This window comes from Sciurus vulgaris, assembly GCF_902686455.1.
Source record: "Sciurus vulgaris genome assembly, chromosome: 14".
NCBI classification, from domain to species: domain Eukaryota; kingdom Metazoa; phylum Chordata; class Mammalia; order Rodentia; family Sciuridae; genus Sciurus; species Sciurus vulgaris.
Window position 1 is genome coordinate 62906456 of NC_136475.1, and position 18381 is coordinate 62924836.

At 36.1% G+C, this 18381-nt stretch overlaps 1 protein-coding gene across 1 annotated transcript in view; it reads right to left on the minus strand.

Annotated features, from left to right (window-relative positions):
- The window catches only part of PLEKHH2 (pleckstrin homology, MyTH4 and FERM domain containing H2), a 145936-nt gene that overhangs the window by 89316 nt on the left and 38239 nt on the right, over nucleotides 1-18381 (minus strand). Inside the window, 1 exon segment of the mRNA XM_079109757.1 lies at nucleotides 18020-18082. Coding sequence (XP_078965883.1) covers nucleotides 18020-18082 — 63 coding nt within the window.

Sequence of the window (18381 nt, forward strand, 5' to 3'; positions counted from 1 at the left end):
AAATGTTCACCATCTTTAGTAATAAGAGAAATGCAAATCAAAACTACACTAAGATTCCATCTCACCCCAATTAGAATGGCGATTATCAAGAACACAAGCAACAATAGGTGTTGGAGAGGATGTGGGGAAAAGGTACACTCATACATTGCTGGTGGGACTGCAAATTAGTGCAGCCACTCTGGAAAGCAGTGTGGAGATTCCTTAGAAAACTTGGAGTGGACCTACCATTTGACCCAGCTATCCCACTCCTTGGCCTATACCCAAAGGACTTAAAATCAGCATACTGCAGAGATACAGCCACATCAATGTTCACAGCGGCTCAATTCACAATAGCCAGACTATGGGACCAACCTAGATGTCCTTCAATTGATGAATGGATAAAGAAACTGTGGTATATATATATACAATGGATTATTACTCAGCTATAAAGAATAATAAAATTATGGCATTTGCAGGCAAATGGATGAAATTGGAGAATATCATGTTAAGTGAGATAAGCCAATCTCAAAAATCCAAAAGAGGAATGATCTCACTGATAAGCGGATGCACTTAATGGGGGGTGGGAGTGGGACAAGAATGGAGGAAGGAGGGACTGTATAGAGGGAAAAGAGAGGTGGGAGGGGTGGGGGGAAGGAAAAAAATAACGGAATGAATCAAACATCATTACTCTATGTAAATTTATGAATATGCAAATGGTATGCTGTTACTCCATGTACAAACAGAAACAACATGTTTACATTTGTTTACAATAAAAATAAATTAAAAAGAAATGTGAGTGGTAAGATAAGAGATGACCTGCTACAATAATATATTTGGAGGGAAAACTGAATTTAGACAAAAAAATAAAAGCAAAGGGGAAAGGAAAAGGAAAACAAGAGAAACTTAAACCCTCAAATTACAAAATCATTAAAAAATTTAAAAAATAACAATATATATATATATATATAGGTAGGAAAAGGCCTTTAATAAGGGATGATTGATTCATTCACTTAACCAATGCTCACTAAATACCTGGCAAGTGCCAAACCTATTCCAGGACCTGGAAAAGAATCACAAAAGAGACCCAAAAATCTTGCATAGAAATTACAATCTAATGGTGAAGAGAGATTTAAAAACATGTAATGAATAGGTAAAAATCACACAATAAGTTACACAGTCAATAAGAGTAATGGATATGTGGCCGGAGGGTGGGAAGTGCTTCAATTTTAACATCTAAGAAATTGGCTCTGCTTGAATCTTCTGCAAAACGCATTCAGGAGTATGACATCTTAGGACATGTCTGCAAACCTTGTTGTTGTCAGCCTACATGGATTATTTAAGTCTATTCAATTCACAGTGAAGTTTTAATTTTACTAATATCATCTTGTAGCTGTTTCTTTTTATCTTTCTGTGAATCACAGACCTAATCTTTAATTAGAGTCTAGTGGATCGCAAGCCTTATCAGACTTCACTAAGAGGGCTAAAAAAAGGAGGTGTTAAAGATAGCAAAAAAGAAAATATTGAGGACTGTATTAAGAGTTTACTCATATAGTCCAAATAGGTAAGAACGTAATTTTACCAATAAGGTGAAAGCATCTGAGAAATTAAAGATGATAGTTAAGATTTCTCTGAAAAATCAGAATGACTCCTTACTCGATGTTCAAAGTATTTGACTAATTAGATTTTTCAGAAAGAAGGTATAAAGGTTGGTTTGCTTTTATTCTTTTAACTGTGAATACCAGGTTTCATCTGAGGACTCACAGTATAAATGCCAATTCAATTTAGATGTCAAACTGTTCTACTTAAATACTACCCACATGGCTAGAAACTACGAAAATAAAGGGAGATCAAAAAAATAGGAGGAAAAATATATTCCACTATTCAAATGATAATTTCAGTTACCTTACATTTAGATTCTTTAACACAATAGAGTGGGTTTTCTGTATGAGCTGAAGGATTAACATTTGTATCAAAGTCAAAGGTCTATGTCAGAGATTTGTCATGATTAACAGCCCAGGACAGAGAGCAGGACAGTAAAAACCAAGGGTCAATCTGAAGATGGCATTTTCAGTTGTAAACAGGGTATTCTGGAGCAAGGAGAGAAGAGTACAGCCGAATCCAAAATCTCAGTTCTTCTCTGAGGACACAGTAATAGAAGATAAACCTCAAGAAAAACATAAGTAACTGAATAAGAACAGAAATAAATATTACTAGACCTTCAGCTACATTCTCCTTTTATTATGTCTGAGTAAGCCACCTTCTAGACATTGGGCTGTCACATAAAATTTCCCTGTTATTACTTAAGAAAGTTCCATGGTTCGGGACAATAATGATTATGATTTAAAAGTTGTATTCATTTTATGAATGAGTGCTACAGAGCTCCTTGGATGCATCTTTTTAATTTTTTTTATCTTTAAAATTTTTTATTCTTTTTAGATATACATGACAGTAGAGTATATTTTGACATATTATACATACATGGAGCATAACTTTATTCTAATTAGGATCCCATTCTTGTGGTTGTACATAATGTGGAGTTCACAGGCCATGTATTCATATATGAACAGAGGAAAGTTATGTCCAATTCATTCTATTGTCTTTCCTAAACCCATTCCCCTTCCTTCCTTTCACTCCCCTTTGTCTAATCCAGCGAACTCTTGGATGCATCTTTGCCATCTAAACTTTTTAATTTGTCACTTTTAGAAAACAACCTTCCCAGGCAAGAAAATGTGCAAAATTTCTTAGGGAAAGAGATCACAAAATAGTTATAGGCAACCTACTTACCAACTGGTCCTGTTATGACCAAGTTTCACAGGATTCACCAACCTTCCTTGGTAATTAGTATGAATAAGAGGTCTACAGTAAAGCTATGAGGCTTACAGAAAAAATAAGCAGCCTTTAAAAATATCCTACCACAAGCATGTGGAAAATAGCCTAGTTCTTTTTCCGTTCATTTGACCTGAACCGTATAAGAATTTTAACTACTCAATAACAAACACCTGTGAATTCAAATTGGTTTAAGTAAACTCTTGAAATTACCTATACATGTATGCCCTCCAGTACGGAATGTTTCCTATTTCTAGTACTTTCCTCTTTTACTTATAGGCATGCCTCTAGCCGCATCCACTCAGCACACTCCTTAGCATTTCCCCACAAACCATCTAGTTCTGAGCTTTCCTAAGTTCCTGTTCAGCAAAAGGTTAATTCAGCAAACTATGGAGTACTCGGATCCTGTAAATTCTGAAGAAAGAACCAGTGCTCAACTGGCTGTTGGGAGACTCTGAGCCACTTGAATGGCTTCACTGATAAGACTGCCTCTTCTATGCCTGAGGTCTTGGGTGACAACACAAAGTTAGTGTTAATAATTTGACTGATGGTAAAAACCTATTTTGGTTTACCTGGGGCCCTGGGCCACACTTTGCCGGTATTATCTCTGATAGAGGACAAAAGGATGGAGAAACTAAAATCTGAGTAACTAAGCTTAGTCGCACAGGTACTGCAATCTACATGACTGACTCCCAATAAAAATTCTGGACACCAAGGCTTGGGTAAGCTTCTAGGTTGGCAATGCTTCATACATACTGCCAAACATCGTTGATATAAGGATTAAGGGCATCATCCTGCAGCTCCAGTGCAAAAGAGCAAATGGAAACCTGTACCTGGGTTCTCCCAGACATTGCCTAATGAGCATTTCTCTTTTGATGATTTTCATCTGCAACCCTTCATGGTAATAAAGCACAACCATGAGGATAACAGCTTTTCTGGGAGTAGGAGATTCAACTGAAGATAGTATTGGGGACACCAAAATGGCTTTTCAATGCTCTTTTATATTTTCTTACCCATATTGGAAAAGTGAGAGCTACAATATTACTCTCATTATAATTATCCATGTTGCTATTTCCTTCCTCATCTCATCCCTCCCTCCCCCACTATAAGTAATCAAGATGTGATTGTTTTCTTTTTACCTTATGGTGCTAGGTATCCAACCCAGGGCCTTGCACATGCTAGGCAAGTGTTCTGACACTCAGCTATACCCCGGTCCTTGAATCTTTATTTTTGAGACGTGGTTGGCAGTTACTATTTCTACGCAAGTTGCAATGACATGGCAGATTCCTGATTATTCTTAATGAAGCAATTGTTAAGAGTATTTTGCATCCCAGACTATTTTTCAGTTATTTAAGATGTATTGTAAATTATTAATCTACATTTGAAACACAATGTTTTTAGAATTTTAGTTTTTATTCTGAGAGGCCAAATGTCCAGCTAAAAAGTAAGTTTCCCTTTCTATGTGAAAATAAAAAAGACAATAAATTTTGAGTACAACTATCAGTCTCTGCCACAATACAGCCCTCTGGTACCCAAATATCCATGCATACCCATTTTCCCAGCCATCCCTGCACTAAAAGAGATAGCTCTACAATTCCTTGGAGTTACTGAATCTGTTTCAAAGTTTAGGATCTGTTGGTCTTAGATACAGCCCTCTCCAGCAGGTCTAGATGTGGCTCCTCATGGTGCAGGGACTTAAAATGTGAAAGGTAGGTTATCTGCATCTCAAATACCCAATACACAAGGACGAAGCAGGAGCAGGAAAGCAGCAGCAACATTTTGGAGAGGGGACTTGAAACACCTCAGCCAGTGGTGACAGTGACCAAATTCCCGCTGCCATGAAGCAGCCTCCGACTCTCTTGGAGGAACTCTTCAGCTCATCATCCGTGGGATCTCTGGGTGTTAACTTTTTGTATGTTCTTTCTTGTCTGTCAAACACAATTATTTTGATATAGTACTCTAAAATGTATGACATATGATCCTTCTTGCTAAAGGTAAAAAATAAAAGCAGTAAATAACCTTGCTTTCTATGTAATGAAGAGTAGGCCTCACAGAGCAAAGCATTACAAAACCCTGGATATGAGGATGATGGAGCAGTTATAATTTTTTAAGAACCAAAAAATGGCTTCAAGACTAAGAGAAAGGGTGATTATTCCACATAGTAGAATGGGATCCAACCCAGGGCCTTGCACGTGCTAGGCAAGTGCTCTGCCACTGAGCTACATTCCACTTCCCCGTGGGAACTTTAAATCCAGCTCCTACCAAGCCTACAGGAAACCAAAGCACTAAATGGAGCTCCAAAGGCCAGAATGAAAATACTCCTACAGGTGAAATTATCTACCTGTCTTTGGTTAGCATAAATCAGTTACCTACCTAAGATAATGTACCTAATCAGGTACTTGAAAATGAATCCTGTATGCCAGTACTTCCCAAAGGTGCTGCTTGATGCCTTTCTACCCACTGGGTTGAACACTAATTGGTGCCTTGGAGAATTTGCAGTAAGATAAGAAGATCTTTAAAAGAATGTGGTAAGGAGGGAAATGGGGATCTGGTCACTCCCTTTAACTCCAGCTCTTGGGAGAGAATCTGAAGAGTGACCTTGGTTGTAAAGTAAAGGAATGTACTCCTAAAAATATCTGAGTATCATGTACAGTAGGCATGCAAACTATCCTATATATCCCTCCAGCTTGAAGGCACAGGGCCACCCTCCATTGTATCTCAACTTACCCCTGCCAAGGAGTGAGTAATAAAATGGCCAAAACCTCTTCATTGGGTCTTCCACCATTTTTTCTTTGGGATTGGTAAACAGTATGCTGGGGCCTTTAAAGCCCTGGGATTGAACACTGCCTCACAAGACTACTCCTAAATTATTCTGGGTTGATTTGTATATACTGCTTTCAAAACTCACAAACAACAATAAAGATATATTACACTATTAAATATAAAGATTGCCAAGATCTATCTAGCAAAATGTGCCTTCTGCAGACAACTTAGTTAATGCTTATGAAAGTAATGTCAATTGTTAATAAACAAAGAGAGACATGTACAAAGCCTAAGTGTAGAGTTGAGCTGACTACTACTTTTAGTAGAGAAACATTCCATTTTGGTTAATAGAAACACAGTCATTTAAATCTTAGGTTCAATAAAAAGACAAGCTAAATTCAAGGAACATAAACATTAGATAGGCCACAGCAGAAAGTGTTAAAGATAGCGAAGGATTCAGTTACTCTAACTTAACATAAAGGCCAAAAAGGTGACATAATCAGTGTATAAGAGTTCATCTGTTCTCTGTTTCTATTTCCTGCCAAGTTTTTAGATTCATTATGAGGTATTTACAGAAAAAAAATCTCTGAAGCCTAATAAAATAGGTATTGAATAAATACTTACTTCTTTATTCAACTGAGTGTTGTGACAAAGAGGAATTCCTACATATTTTGCTAGCTTACAGAAATGAGAGATTTGCAATTCCTATTATTTCAATTTAAGGCAGTATGCCTAAAGTAACCAATCATGGTGTGCTCTTGCTTAAAGATGTAGAGTCTAGAATTAAATGAATCTACATCTGGTACCTTCAAGGACAACTTCATATAATAAGTTCTTCCTATTAAACTTATTAAGGTCAGTGGTTATAAACTGCTTTAATGGTTACAAACTGCCATGTTTTGATTCCCTTGCACTGAGAATGAGGATATGGGGATTCTTATTTCTTTTCTTTTCTTTCCTTTTTTTTTTTTTTTTTTTTTTTAAGAATCCCCACTGAATCCAGTATATCTGAGGGGAAATATTAAATAAAAGTCACATAAAAAATTACTTAGTTTAATTTCCAGAAATAAATTTGCCACACATATAAATTAAGAATTTCTGGCAGATTGCTCACTGTCTGGTGCCTACCATCTGCCGCTTGCCTAACCTGTTGCCTTTCCATTTCCTGCTTTTCACCTACCCATCACCCACTGCCCGAGGTTCACCTACCAATCATCCAGCAGCAGCCAGCAGACTGACTGCAGACCGCTAGTGGAGCGCCAGCTGCCTGCTATTACCTGGAAGCTCACTGTCACTGTACCTGCAGGTTTGGCTACACGTGGCTGCCGCCATTTTGAGACAACAGCCAGGACCTGTAGGACCCCTGGCCGGACTGACTAAGCCCTGTCTCCAGGACCCCTTTGCCTGACAGAACACTCCTTGCCTCCAGGGCCCTCAGACCGAGGACTGCGTCCTGCCTCCAGGACCCCTGCTCGACCAACCACACCTGGCCTTCAGGACCTCCAGCTGACCATGCCCACACCCTGAGCTGCAGCTCCCCATTTGCCAACACATTTGGAAGCCAGAGCAGCCATCTTGGATAATCCTGGAAGCCATATCTCCCATCATTAGGTGGGGCATATCTCATCCTGAGATGCCTGCTGGAGACTGGAAGCTCATTGTCAGGTACCTCTCATACATCAGGCTACTGAAGACTGGGAAGTTTGAATACTATATGACTGTTACAGTGTAGATTTTTTTTTCTCCTTATTGAAAAATTTTAATTTTTATTTCTTTACTTTTCTCACTTTATTTTCCTTTTGCTTTCCTGTTACCTCAGAGTCTCTTTCTCCCTTTTTGCATGATAACAACCAACTTCTTTTGATTAAACTGTAAGTCTTTCTACAATCTAGAACTTCTATATACTCTTTTCTTATCCCATTAATAGCTACATTGTGCACCCCTCCCCATCCTCTTTGTCTTCCATTAAAAACTGCAGACCTTATTGCAAATCTATTTGTTATACTGTAGATAATAATTGAACTAATTCTGTTAATTATGACAATATTGTTAACATCCTCATAGGGGCTGTTTGGTTTAGGGTTGCATATTGTCTGTATTGGGCACTGCTAATATTGACCTCCCCCTTAAAGAAAAGGTTTTGGAAGCCAATAGGGTCACTATAAGCCTATGGGGGGAAACTGCAATACCCCAGATCTGCACTGCTAGAGGGGAAGATACACGAACAACATGAAAAAACAAGGGAAGAAAATGATCCAAACAAACCTAGATTCTATATAATAGAACCCAAAAACAGTATGGTAGAAGAAATGCCAGAAAAGGAGTTCAGAATATACATAATTAAAATGATTCATGAAGCAAAGGATGAGATAAGAAGAGCAAATGCAGGCAATGAATGATGACTCCAATAAGCAGTTGAAAGAGCAACTGCAGGAAGCAAAAGATCATTTCAAAAAAGAGATAGAGATTCTTCAAAAAAAGAATTCTTGAAATGAAGGAAACAATAAACCAAATAAAAAACTCAATGGAAAGCATCACCAACAGACTAGATCACTTGTAAGACAGAACCTCAGACAATGAAGACAAAATATTTAATCTTGAAAATAAAGTTGACCAAACAGAGAAGATGGTAAAAGATCACAAACAGAGCCTCCAAGAACTATGGGACATCATGAAAAGACCAAATTTAAGAATTATTGGGATTGAGGAAGGCACAGAGATACAAACCAAAGGAATGAACAACCTATTCAATGAAATAATATCAGAATATTCCCCAAACCTGAAGAATGAAATGGAAAATCAAATACAAGAGGCTTACAGAACACCAATTGCATAAAATCACAACAGATCCACACCAAGGCACATTATAATGAAAATGCCTAATATACAAAATAAAGATAGGATTTTGAAGGCTGGGAGAGGAAAGCATCAGATTACACATAGGGGGAAACCAATACAGATATCAGCAGATTTCTCAGGCCAGACTCTAAAAGCAAGAAGGGCCTGGACCAACATATTTCAAGCTCTGAAACAACATGGTTGCCAACCAAGAATCCTATACCCAGCAAAACTAACCTTCAGATTTGAAGTTGAAATAAAATCCTTCCATGATAAACAAAAGTTAAAAGAATTTACAAACAGAAAGCCTGTGCTACAGAATATTCTCAACAAAATATTCCATGAGGAGGAAATGAAAAACAATGATGTAGGTCAGCAAAGGGAGGAACTACCTTAAAGGAAAAACCATTCAAAGAAGAAACCAAGTCTAGTTAAAAACCAAAAATAAGCCCAAATGACTGGGAATACAAATCACATCTCAATAATAACCCTGAATGTTAATGGCCTAAACTCATCAATCAAAAGACATAGACTGGCAGACTGAATTAAAAAGAAAGACCCAACAATATGCTGCCTTCAAGAGACTCAACTCATAGAAAAAGACATCCACAGACTAAAGGTGAAAGGATGGGAAAAAACCTACCATGCACATGCACTCAGTAAAAAAGTGGGGATTTCCATCCTTATTTCAGATAAAGTGGACTTCAAGTCAAAGTTAGTCAGAAGGGATAAAGAAGGATATTTCACACTGCTTAAGGGAACCATAAATCAGAAAGACATAACAATTGTAAATATGCCCCAAACAACAGTGCATCCATGTACATCAAACAAATCCTTTTCAATTCCAGGAATCAAATAGACCACAACACAATTATTCTGGGTGACTTTAACACACAACTGTCACCACTGGATAGATCTTCCAAACAAAAACTAAACAAAGAAACCATAGAACTCAATAACACAATCAATAACTTAGACTTTAAAGACATATATAGAATATTCCATCCATCAACAAGCGAATTCACTTTCTTCTCAGCAGCACACGGAACCTTCCCAAAAATAGACCATATATTATGCCACAAAGCAGCCCTTAGTAAACGCCAAAAAATAGAGGTACTACCTTGTGTTCTATCAGATCATAATGGATGAAATTAGAAATCAATGATAAAATAAAAACAAATTACTCCAACACCTGGAGACTAAATAATATGCTATTGAATGAACAGAAAACATCAGAGAGGAGATAAAAAAAATTCTTAGAAGTAAATGAGAATGATGATACAACATATCAAAATCTCTGAGACACTATTAAACAGTACTAAGAGGAATATTCATTGCACAGAGTGCATTCAAGAAAAAAATAAAAAGTCACAACTAAATGACCTAACATCACAGCACAAAGCTCTAGAAAAAGAAGAACAGAACAACACCAAAAGTAGTAGAAGACAGTAAATAATTAAAATCAGAGCTGAAATCAATCAAATTGAAACAAAGGAAACAACTCAAAAACATGACAAAACAAAAAGTTGGTTCTTCGCAAAAGTAAACAAAACAGACAAACCCGTAGCCATGCTAACAAAGAGGAGAGAGAAAACTCAAATTACTAAAATCCGTGATGAAAAAGGAAATATCATGACAGACACCACTGAAATACATAACATAATAAGAAGCTATTTTGAAAATCTATACTCCAACAAAACAAAATATTGAAGACATCAACAAATTTCTAGAGACATATGATCCTCCCAAACTGAACCAGGAGGACATACACAATCTTAACAGATGAACTGCAAGCAATGAAAGAGAAGAAGCCATCAAAAGCCTACCATCCAAGAAAAGCCCAGGGCCAGATGGATTTTCAGCCGAGTTCTACAAGACCTTCAAAGAAGAATTCATTTCAGTACTCCTCAAAGTATTCCAGGAAATAGAACAGGAGGGAACCCTTCCAAACTTATTCTATGAAGCTAGTATCACCCTCATACCCAAACCAGACAAAGACACATCAAGGAAAGAAAATTTTAGACTGCTATCTCTGATGAATATAGATACAAAACTTCGTAACAAAATCCTGGCAAACTGTATCCAAAAACATATTAAGAAGATAGTGCACCATGATCAAGTGGGGTTTGTACCAGGGATGCAAGGTTGGTTCAACATCTGGAAATCCATAAGTGTAATTCATCACATCAATAGACTTAAGGTTAAGAATCATATGATTATTTCAATTGATGCAGAAAAAGCGTTTGACAAAATACAACACCCCTTCATGCTCAAAACGCTAGAAAAAATAGGGATAGTAGGAACATACTTCAACATTGTAAAGGCTATGCTAAGCCCACGGCCAACATGATTTTTAATGGAGAAAAACTGAAAGCAGTCCCTTTAAAAACTGGCACTAGACAGGGATGCCCTCTTTCGCCACTTCTATTCAACATCATCCTTGAAATACTAGCCAGAACGATTAGACTGATCAAAGAAATTAAAGGGATATGAATAGGAAAAGAAAAACTAAAGCTGTCACTATTTGCTGATGACATGATTCTCTATTTAGAGGATTCAAAAAACTCCTCCAGAAAACTTCTGGACTTCATAATGAATTCAGCAAAATAGCAGGATATAAAATCAACACGCATAAATCTAAAGCATTTTTATACATAAGAGATCTGAAAGGGAAATGAGGAAAACAACTCCATTCATAATAGCCTCAAAATAATAAAATACTTGGGTATCAATCTAACCAAAGAGGTGAAAGATCTCTACAATGAAAACTCAAAACATTAAAGAAAGACATTGAAGAAGACCTTAGAAGATGGAAAGATCTCCCATGTTCTTGGATAGGCAGAATTAATATTATCAAAATGGCCATACTTCCAAAGGTGCTACACAGATTTAACGCAATTCCAATTAAAATCCCTATGACATTTCTCACAGAAATAGAGAAAGCAATCATGAAATTTTTCTGGAAGAACAAAAGATCCAGAATAGCCAAAGCAATCCTGGGCAGGAAGAGTGATGCAGGAAGTATCAGAATACCAGACCTTAAACTCTACTATAGTAACATAGAGCAATAGTAACAAAAACAGCATGGAACTGGCACCCAAATAGACAGGTAGACCAATGGTACAGGATAGAAGATACAAAAACATACTCACATGAATACAGTCATCTCATATTAGACAAAGGTGCCAAAAACTTACAAAAGAGAAAAGATAGCCTCTTCAACAAATGGTGCTGGCAAAACTGGAAATCCATATGCAGTAAAATGAAATTTAATCCCTATCTCTCACCTTGTACAAAACTCAAAATAGATCAAGGATCTAGGAATTAGACCTGAGACCCTACACCAAATAGAAGAAAAAGTAGACCCCAATCTCCATCACATTGGCTTAGGACCGTACTTCCTTAACAAGACCCCCATAGTGCAAGAAATAAAAGCAAGAATCAATAAATGGGATAGATTCAAACTAAAAAGCTTTTTCTCAGCACAGGAAACAATCAATAATGTGAAAAGAGAGCCTACAGAGTGGGAGAAAATCTTTTCCACACACACTTCAAACAGAGCACTCATTTCCAAAGTTTACAAAGAACTTAAAAAATTTTACACCCAAAATACAAAGAACCCAATCAATAAATGGGCTAAGGAAATGGGCAGACACTTCACAGAAGAAAATATACAGGTGATCAACAAATACATGAAAAAGTGCTCATCATCCCTAGTAATTAGAGAAATGCAAATTAAAACCACCCTAAGATTTCATCTAACTCCAATTAGAATGGCTATTATCAAGAAGATAAGTAATAATAAGTGTTGGTGTGGATGTGGGGGAAAAGGCACACTTTTACATTTCTAGTGGAGTTGCAAATTGGTGCAGCCACTCTGGAAAGCAGTATGGAAATTCCTCAGAAAACTTGGAATGGACCCACCACTGAACCCTGCTATCCCACTCCTTGGTTTATACCCAAAGGACTGAAAATCAGCATACTACAGTGATGCAGCCACATCAACGTTGATAGCAGCTCAATTTACAATAGGTAGATTGTGGAACCAACCTAGATGCCCTTCAATTGACGAATGAATAAAGAAACTGTGGTACATATACACAATGGAATATTACTCAGCCATAAAGAAGAATAAAATTATGGCATTTTCTGGTAAATGAATGATGTTGGAAAATACCATGCTAAGTGAAATAGGCCAAACCCAAAAAACCAAAGCCCAAATGTTTTCTCTGATAAGTGCATGACAATATATAACAAGACGGGTGGCAGGGGGAAGAGAAGAATGAAGAAACTCTGGAAGGTGTAGAGGAAAATGAGGTGGAAGGGGTGGAGGACAGAAAGATAGTAGAATAAAACACAACAGTATTATCCTATGTATATGTGTGATTACATGAATGGTGTGAATTCACATTGTGTACAACCACAGAAATCAAAATTTTACCCCTTTTGTGTATAGTGAATCAAAATGCAGCCTGTAAAAATTAAAAAGATTTTAATAAAAAAGTATTTAAAAAAAGAATTTCCGATTTTAAAAAGGCAAGACAAAACAATCTTCAATTACTCTTTTTTTTTTTCTTTTCCTATAATGTGAGCAAGCAAAGAAGAAACAGGAAGGCAAGGGATGATAGGGTAGAACAGTCAGGGAGACATATAGAGACAACCATGGGTGCGGAGGTAAAGAGAGATGCCACTAGGAAAGGTCAAAATCAAAAAGTAAAGGAGAGGGAGGTATGAAAGAGAGAGAGACAAACTGACAAATGTACACTGCAACCATGGGGCTAAACAGGAATATACATACATGGCTCACTCTACCATTGCAGAATAAGATAAAGATATTTAATATAGAGTAAAAGTTACTCATAGAGTTTGAGTAACCTTTTATGATTTTATTATTATTGTGTCACTATAGTATAAGTGTGGATATCAGTAGTCAGTACAGTCAACTAAAGAATACTTAAAAACAGGCACAGCATAGGTCTTTACCATGCCTAATAGTACTTTACCACCACAACCATTTGTTGCAGGCTGACAGCATGCCAGGCACTTTCCTTAAATTAAGCTTCAATTTTCATAATAGCTTACACTTACACAGCACTTCTATGTCAGGAAACATTCCAAGTACTTTACTCATAGCAACCTATTCGATTTCCACAAAATCCTATGAGACAGGCATAGATTGTACTACATTTTACAGAAAGGAAGCTGAGGCCCAAGTCAAAGAAGTGGTAAAAGATGGAGGCAGATTTTGAACCAGGCAGTTTGACTTCAGAGCCTACGCTCTTAATCACCATGTTATAAACCTGTACCCAATACAGAGGCTATCAGCTCTGCCAATATGAGTTAGCTCTTTTTTATGAGTGACAAAACAAAGAATCAAATTAAGAAACTGTTCCAGTCAAATAAATGGTAGAGGCTGGATTTAAACTCAGTTAACAATTTAAGTCTATCCCCAAAGCAGAGAACATAAATTATCTTTATTTTTCTTTGTACAGAATTTACCTTGACAATCTCTGGTCCCTTATCCCTCCCCTTTCTTCATTCCTCTTTCAAAAAAAAAAAACCAAGAAGAAAGAGGAAAAGAATACAAACATTGGACTTTAATTCCATGTGTTTAAAATATCATCATATGAGAATGGGAATAACTGTACTCTAGAAACTCTGCCAGAAGTTAAAATTAATCTTGAAATTTGCCCAGTGCACATTTTTATGGGGACCATTTACCATTATCTTGGATTGGCTTTCTTTTATATTATAGTCTACATTCATCTTCTCTTATCTTGGTAGGAGAAACAGGGCAATATGAAAAATCTGTTTATTTTTCTAGGCAGGGATCGTTATTAGATGTCAAAAGATAAAGTCTAATCAAGGCAGATTAAAATGACGGAAATGGGATGTTTTGTGTATACATATTTGTTAAGCCAATGAGGAGAACTTAGATTAGCAAACTTTTCAACATTAACTTGGCCAGAATGACTAAAATTAAAAAGAACAACAATGCCAAATGTTGGAAAGAGGTGGAGCAACTGGAATTCTCATACACTGCCAGCACATTCACTTTGAAAAACTATTTGCCAATGCCTACTAAAGATATGCCAACCCAGCAATTCTACTCCTAGGTGTACACCCAAGAGAACTAAGAACACATATCCACCAAAATACAAGTACACATATGTTTTCACAGTAACCTTATTCATAAGAGCCACAAACTAAAAAGGAACCATATGTACATCAACAAATAAATGGTTAAAAGTGAGGAATAGGCACAATAAAATACTATTCAGCAATAATAAAATTACATTAACATGAATGACTTTTATAGACACAATGTTGAGCAAAAGAAGTCACTATAGGGTGGGGGATACAGTTCAGAAGCAGGGCACCTGTCTAGCATGTGCAAGGCCCTGGGTTTGATCCTCAGCACCACAAAAAGAGGGGGGAGGAGGAGGAGGAGAAGAAGGAGGAGGAAGAAAGAAGAAGGAAGGAGAAAAAGAAGAAGAAGAAGGAGACAGAGAAGGAGAAGAAGGAGGAGGAGGAGGAGGAGGAGGAGGAGGAGGAGGAGAATGAGAAGAAAAGAAGAAGAAGCCAGTACACCAGAAAGTACATACATCAAGAACAGTCAAACTAACCCATGGTGATAGATGTGAGAATACTGGTTACCTTTGGTAAAACAGGGTTGCTGCCTGAGAAAGAAAGGAGAACAAGAGAATGGGATGATAAAATGCTCTATAAGTTGATCTAATGGTAGAATGCTTTGTTATATTCATTATGTCTTAATTTGTAAAAAGCAACAGCAATAAATAACATGTAGTAATTTGTACAATGTAATTTTATTCAGCACTAAAAAGAAATGAGCTATCAAGCCATGAAAAGTCATGGAGGCACCTTAATGCATATTACTAAGTGAAAAAAGTCAATATGAACAGGTTATTTGCTGTATGGTTCTAACTATATGATGTTCTGGAAAAGGCAAAACTATGGAGAGGTAAAAATATCAGTGATTTCTAGGGACTTGGGAGCAGGAAAGTATGATTAGGTTGAAAGTAGGAAAATTTTAGGCAGTGAAATTATTCTATACGATAATAATATGGTAGATAAATATCATGCATTTGTCAAAGCACTGCATGAACACTAATACAAACTATGAACTTTGGATGATAGTGATGTATGTACCACCCTGGTGTGGGATGTTGATGTGGGGGAAGACTGGAGTATGTGTGTAGTAGGGAAGAGGGTACTCAAAAACTCTGTACTTTCCACTCAATCTTGCTATAAATCTAAAACTTCTCTAAAAGATAAAGTCTATTTTTTAAAAAGTAATTACCTCCCTTCTGAAATAACCGATAAAGTAGGATCATGAATGGCTGCTAATATCTCAAAAGAGTTTGTTATACATTATATACCTCCTGACAGAAGTACACAATATCACCTAAAAAATAGACTTAGGAGAGGGAGGAGGGAAGGAAGAAGAGGAAGAGGAAAAGAAGAGAAAGAAGAAAAGGAGGAAGAGGAACAGAAGGAGCAAAGAAGTGGAGGATGAGGAACAAGATGAGGAAGAGGATGAAGAGGGTGAAGAGGAGGGAAGGGAATCAAAATTTTAGGACCTAACTATATTTTACAGGAGATACAGAGGTAGAGGAACACAATAAATAACTATGCAATCAAAAAATTCAGAATGCAGAAAGCTTTAGAAGACAAATTAACCCATGTTTTTCAACGAATAAATTGAAAGAGAAAAGAAAGGGTAAAGAAAGGGTAGGAAACCCTATAGAGAGTTTAACAATCAAATGTGATACTGATTTGAACAAATCAACTATTAAAAACAAGAAAAATGTATATAAATAAAAGAATCAAAAACAGGTACTTGACAAATACTAGTATGTGCATGTTCACGGCAGTACTAGTCACAATAGCCAAAAGATGGGAAAAAACCCAATGTCCATCAACAGATGTAGGTCGAAATCATGATATGCTTTCTACAACATGAATGAATTTCAAAAATATCCTGTTAAAGGATAGAAGCAAGACACAAAATATCACATTTTATATGAATCCATCCATAAAAAATATCCAGAATAGGTAGATTCATAGATTCAACCAATCTACAGAAAGTAGATTGGTTGTTTCCAGGCCTTGAGGCAGGGAGGGGGGGAATGAGAATAAAGGTTTAATGGGCACAAGATTTCCTTTTGAGTTGATGGAAATATTTTGAAATTAGATAGAAATGGTAATTACACAACACTCTGAATTGTTCACTTTGAAATGGTAGATTTTATTTTACGTGAATTTTATCTCAATTAAAAAATAAAGATAGGAGCAATTATGAAACGTTGGGAAAATATGAATACTGACCAATGTAGTAAGGAATTATTGGCAAGTTTGCTGACATGATGATGGTACTGTTGTTGATTTTTTAAGAGCATTTACTTTTAGATTAGTTGCTGAAATTTCACTCATACAATTACATGATGTGTGGGATTCCTTCAAAATAATCCAGTACGGAGGTGGGTGGAAGGAAAAAGTAGGTAGCGATATAAACAAGCCATGAGTTAACTAATTGTTGAAGTTGGACATGGGAGTTCATTACATTGCTTTCCCTACTCTTAGATATGGCTAAAGTTTTGCATAATAAAGTTTAAAGATTTCTTTTCAAGTACAATAAAGAAAATCAAGAATTAAGTTAGATTAGCTTACTTAGAAAAAATTAGGCCTCTATTGAGTAAAATTAAATATTTCAGGTAGAAATGAGATTTGGTAGAAAAAAAAACCTAACAAACTTAGAGGAAGTGTAAGAAATTTAATATACAACTTCTTGGAAGAAAGAATTTTTGTATTTAAGCTTTTGGAAATTCTTGATTCAACTAAATATGAGAGAGATATTTTCATAAAATGAGAAGCTGCTGATTTAGGGTCATTAGATATTTTAAGCCTTTCTGTGCCCGCTCAACTGCTCATTTTACTGCTGGCAAGGACCAGAAAGGTTTAAGTTACTTATCAAAACATCATTAAAAATAATTTTAAAATACTAGAAAGCATATTTTAAAAAACTAGAAAATATAGAAAAAATTATTCCTAATTCCACAATTCAAACAAACTTCTGTTAAAAGGGTGTTTCCTCTCAGTCTTTTTTTAAAAAAATACTCTTCAACTTAACTTTTTTACCCACAAATATTTAGGGAGTTTTACAATTTTGAATGTTTTCCTGTTATAATTCTAAGCATTTTTACATATCCTTGGTAACAACTATTTTTAATGATTGTTTAATATCTCATGGTGTTGATAAAGTTCACTTATTTTCCTCTATAATAAGGCATTCATGAGATTTCCAACTCTTTATTACTAAAAAACTGTTATAAACATATAACACTTAAGTATGATTAGGATTACCATAAAAGTCACATTTGATTTCTCAGAAGACAGATTTTTGTAATCAAGGCCTCTTTTCCTTTTGAAATTTGTTAGTGGACAAAACAGGGTTAGATTCTCCACTTTGTGGATCGAGTTCAATAACAGTAAAAAAATGATACAATGTCTCAGAGGATTGACAAAACTAGCCTTCTATTTTGGGCAAAACAACCTTTATGTGGATAGACGCAGGAAAAAAATTATACTCTACCTGTTGAAAAGCTTTCTCTGCTTGACGTTCAGCATCAATAACTTGTCTCTCAAGCTGCTGCATCTGTAAAATGAGGGGGAAAATAAAATATAAAAATTCATGTTTCCTTTTTGCAAAAGGATTTTGCAAAAATGTCTCAATGCTATCAATTTGGTAAAGAATATTTAAAGTATAATATTCACTGTATATAAATGGCATACAATTACAATTCAGGATCCTTGCATATTTAAAAATTGATCAAACAAAATGCCAAAGTTTTGATACAGTGTAAATATGCCACAGGAGGGTACATGGGGAAGACTAGATAGAGACCAACAGACTGGTCAAACCATATTAAGAACAGTAAACATAAGAGAAAAGTA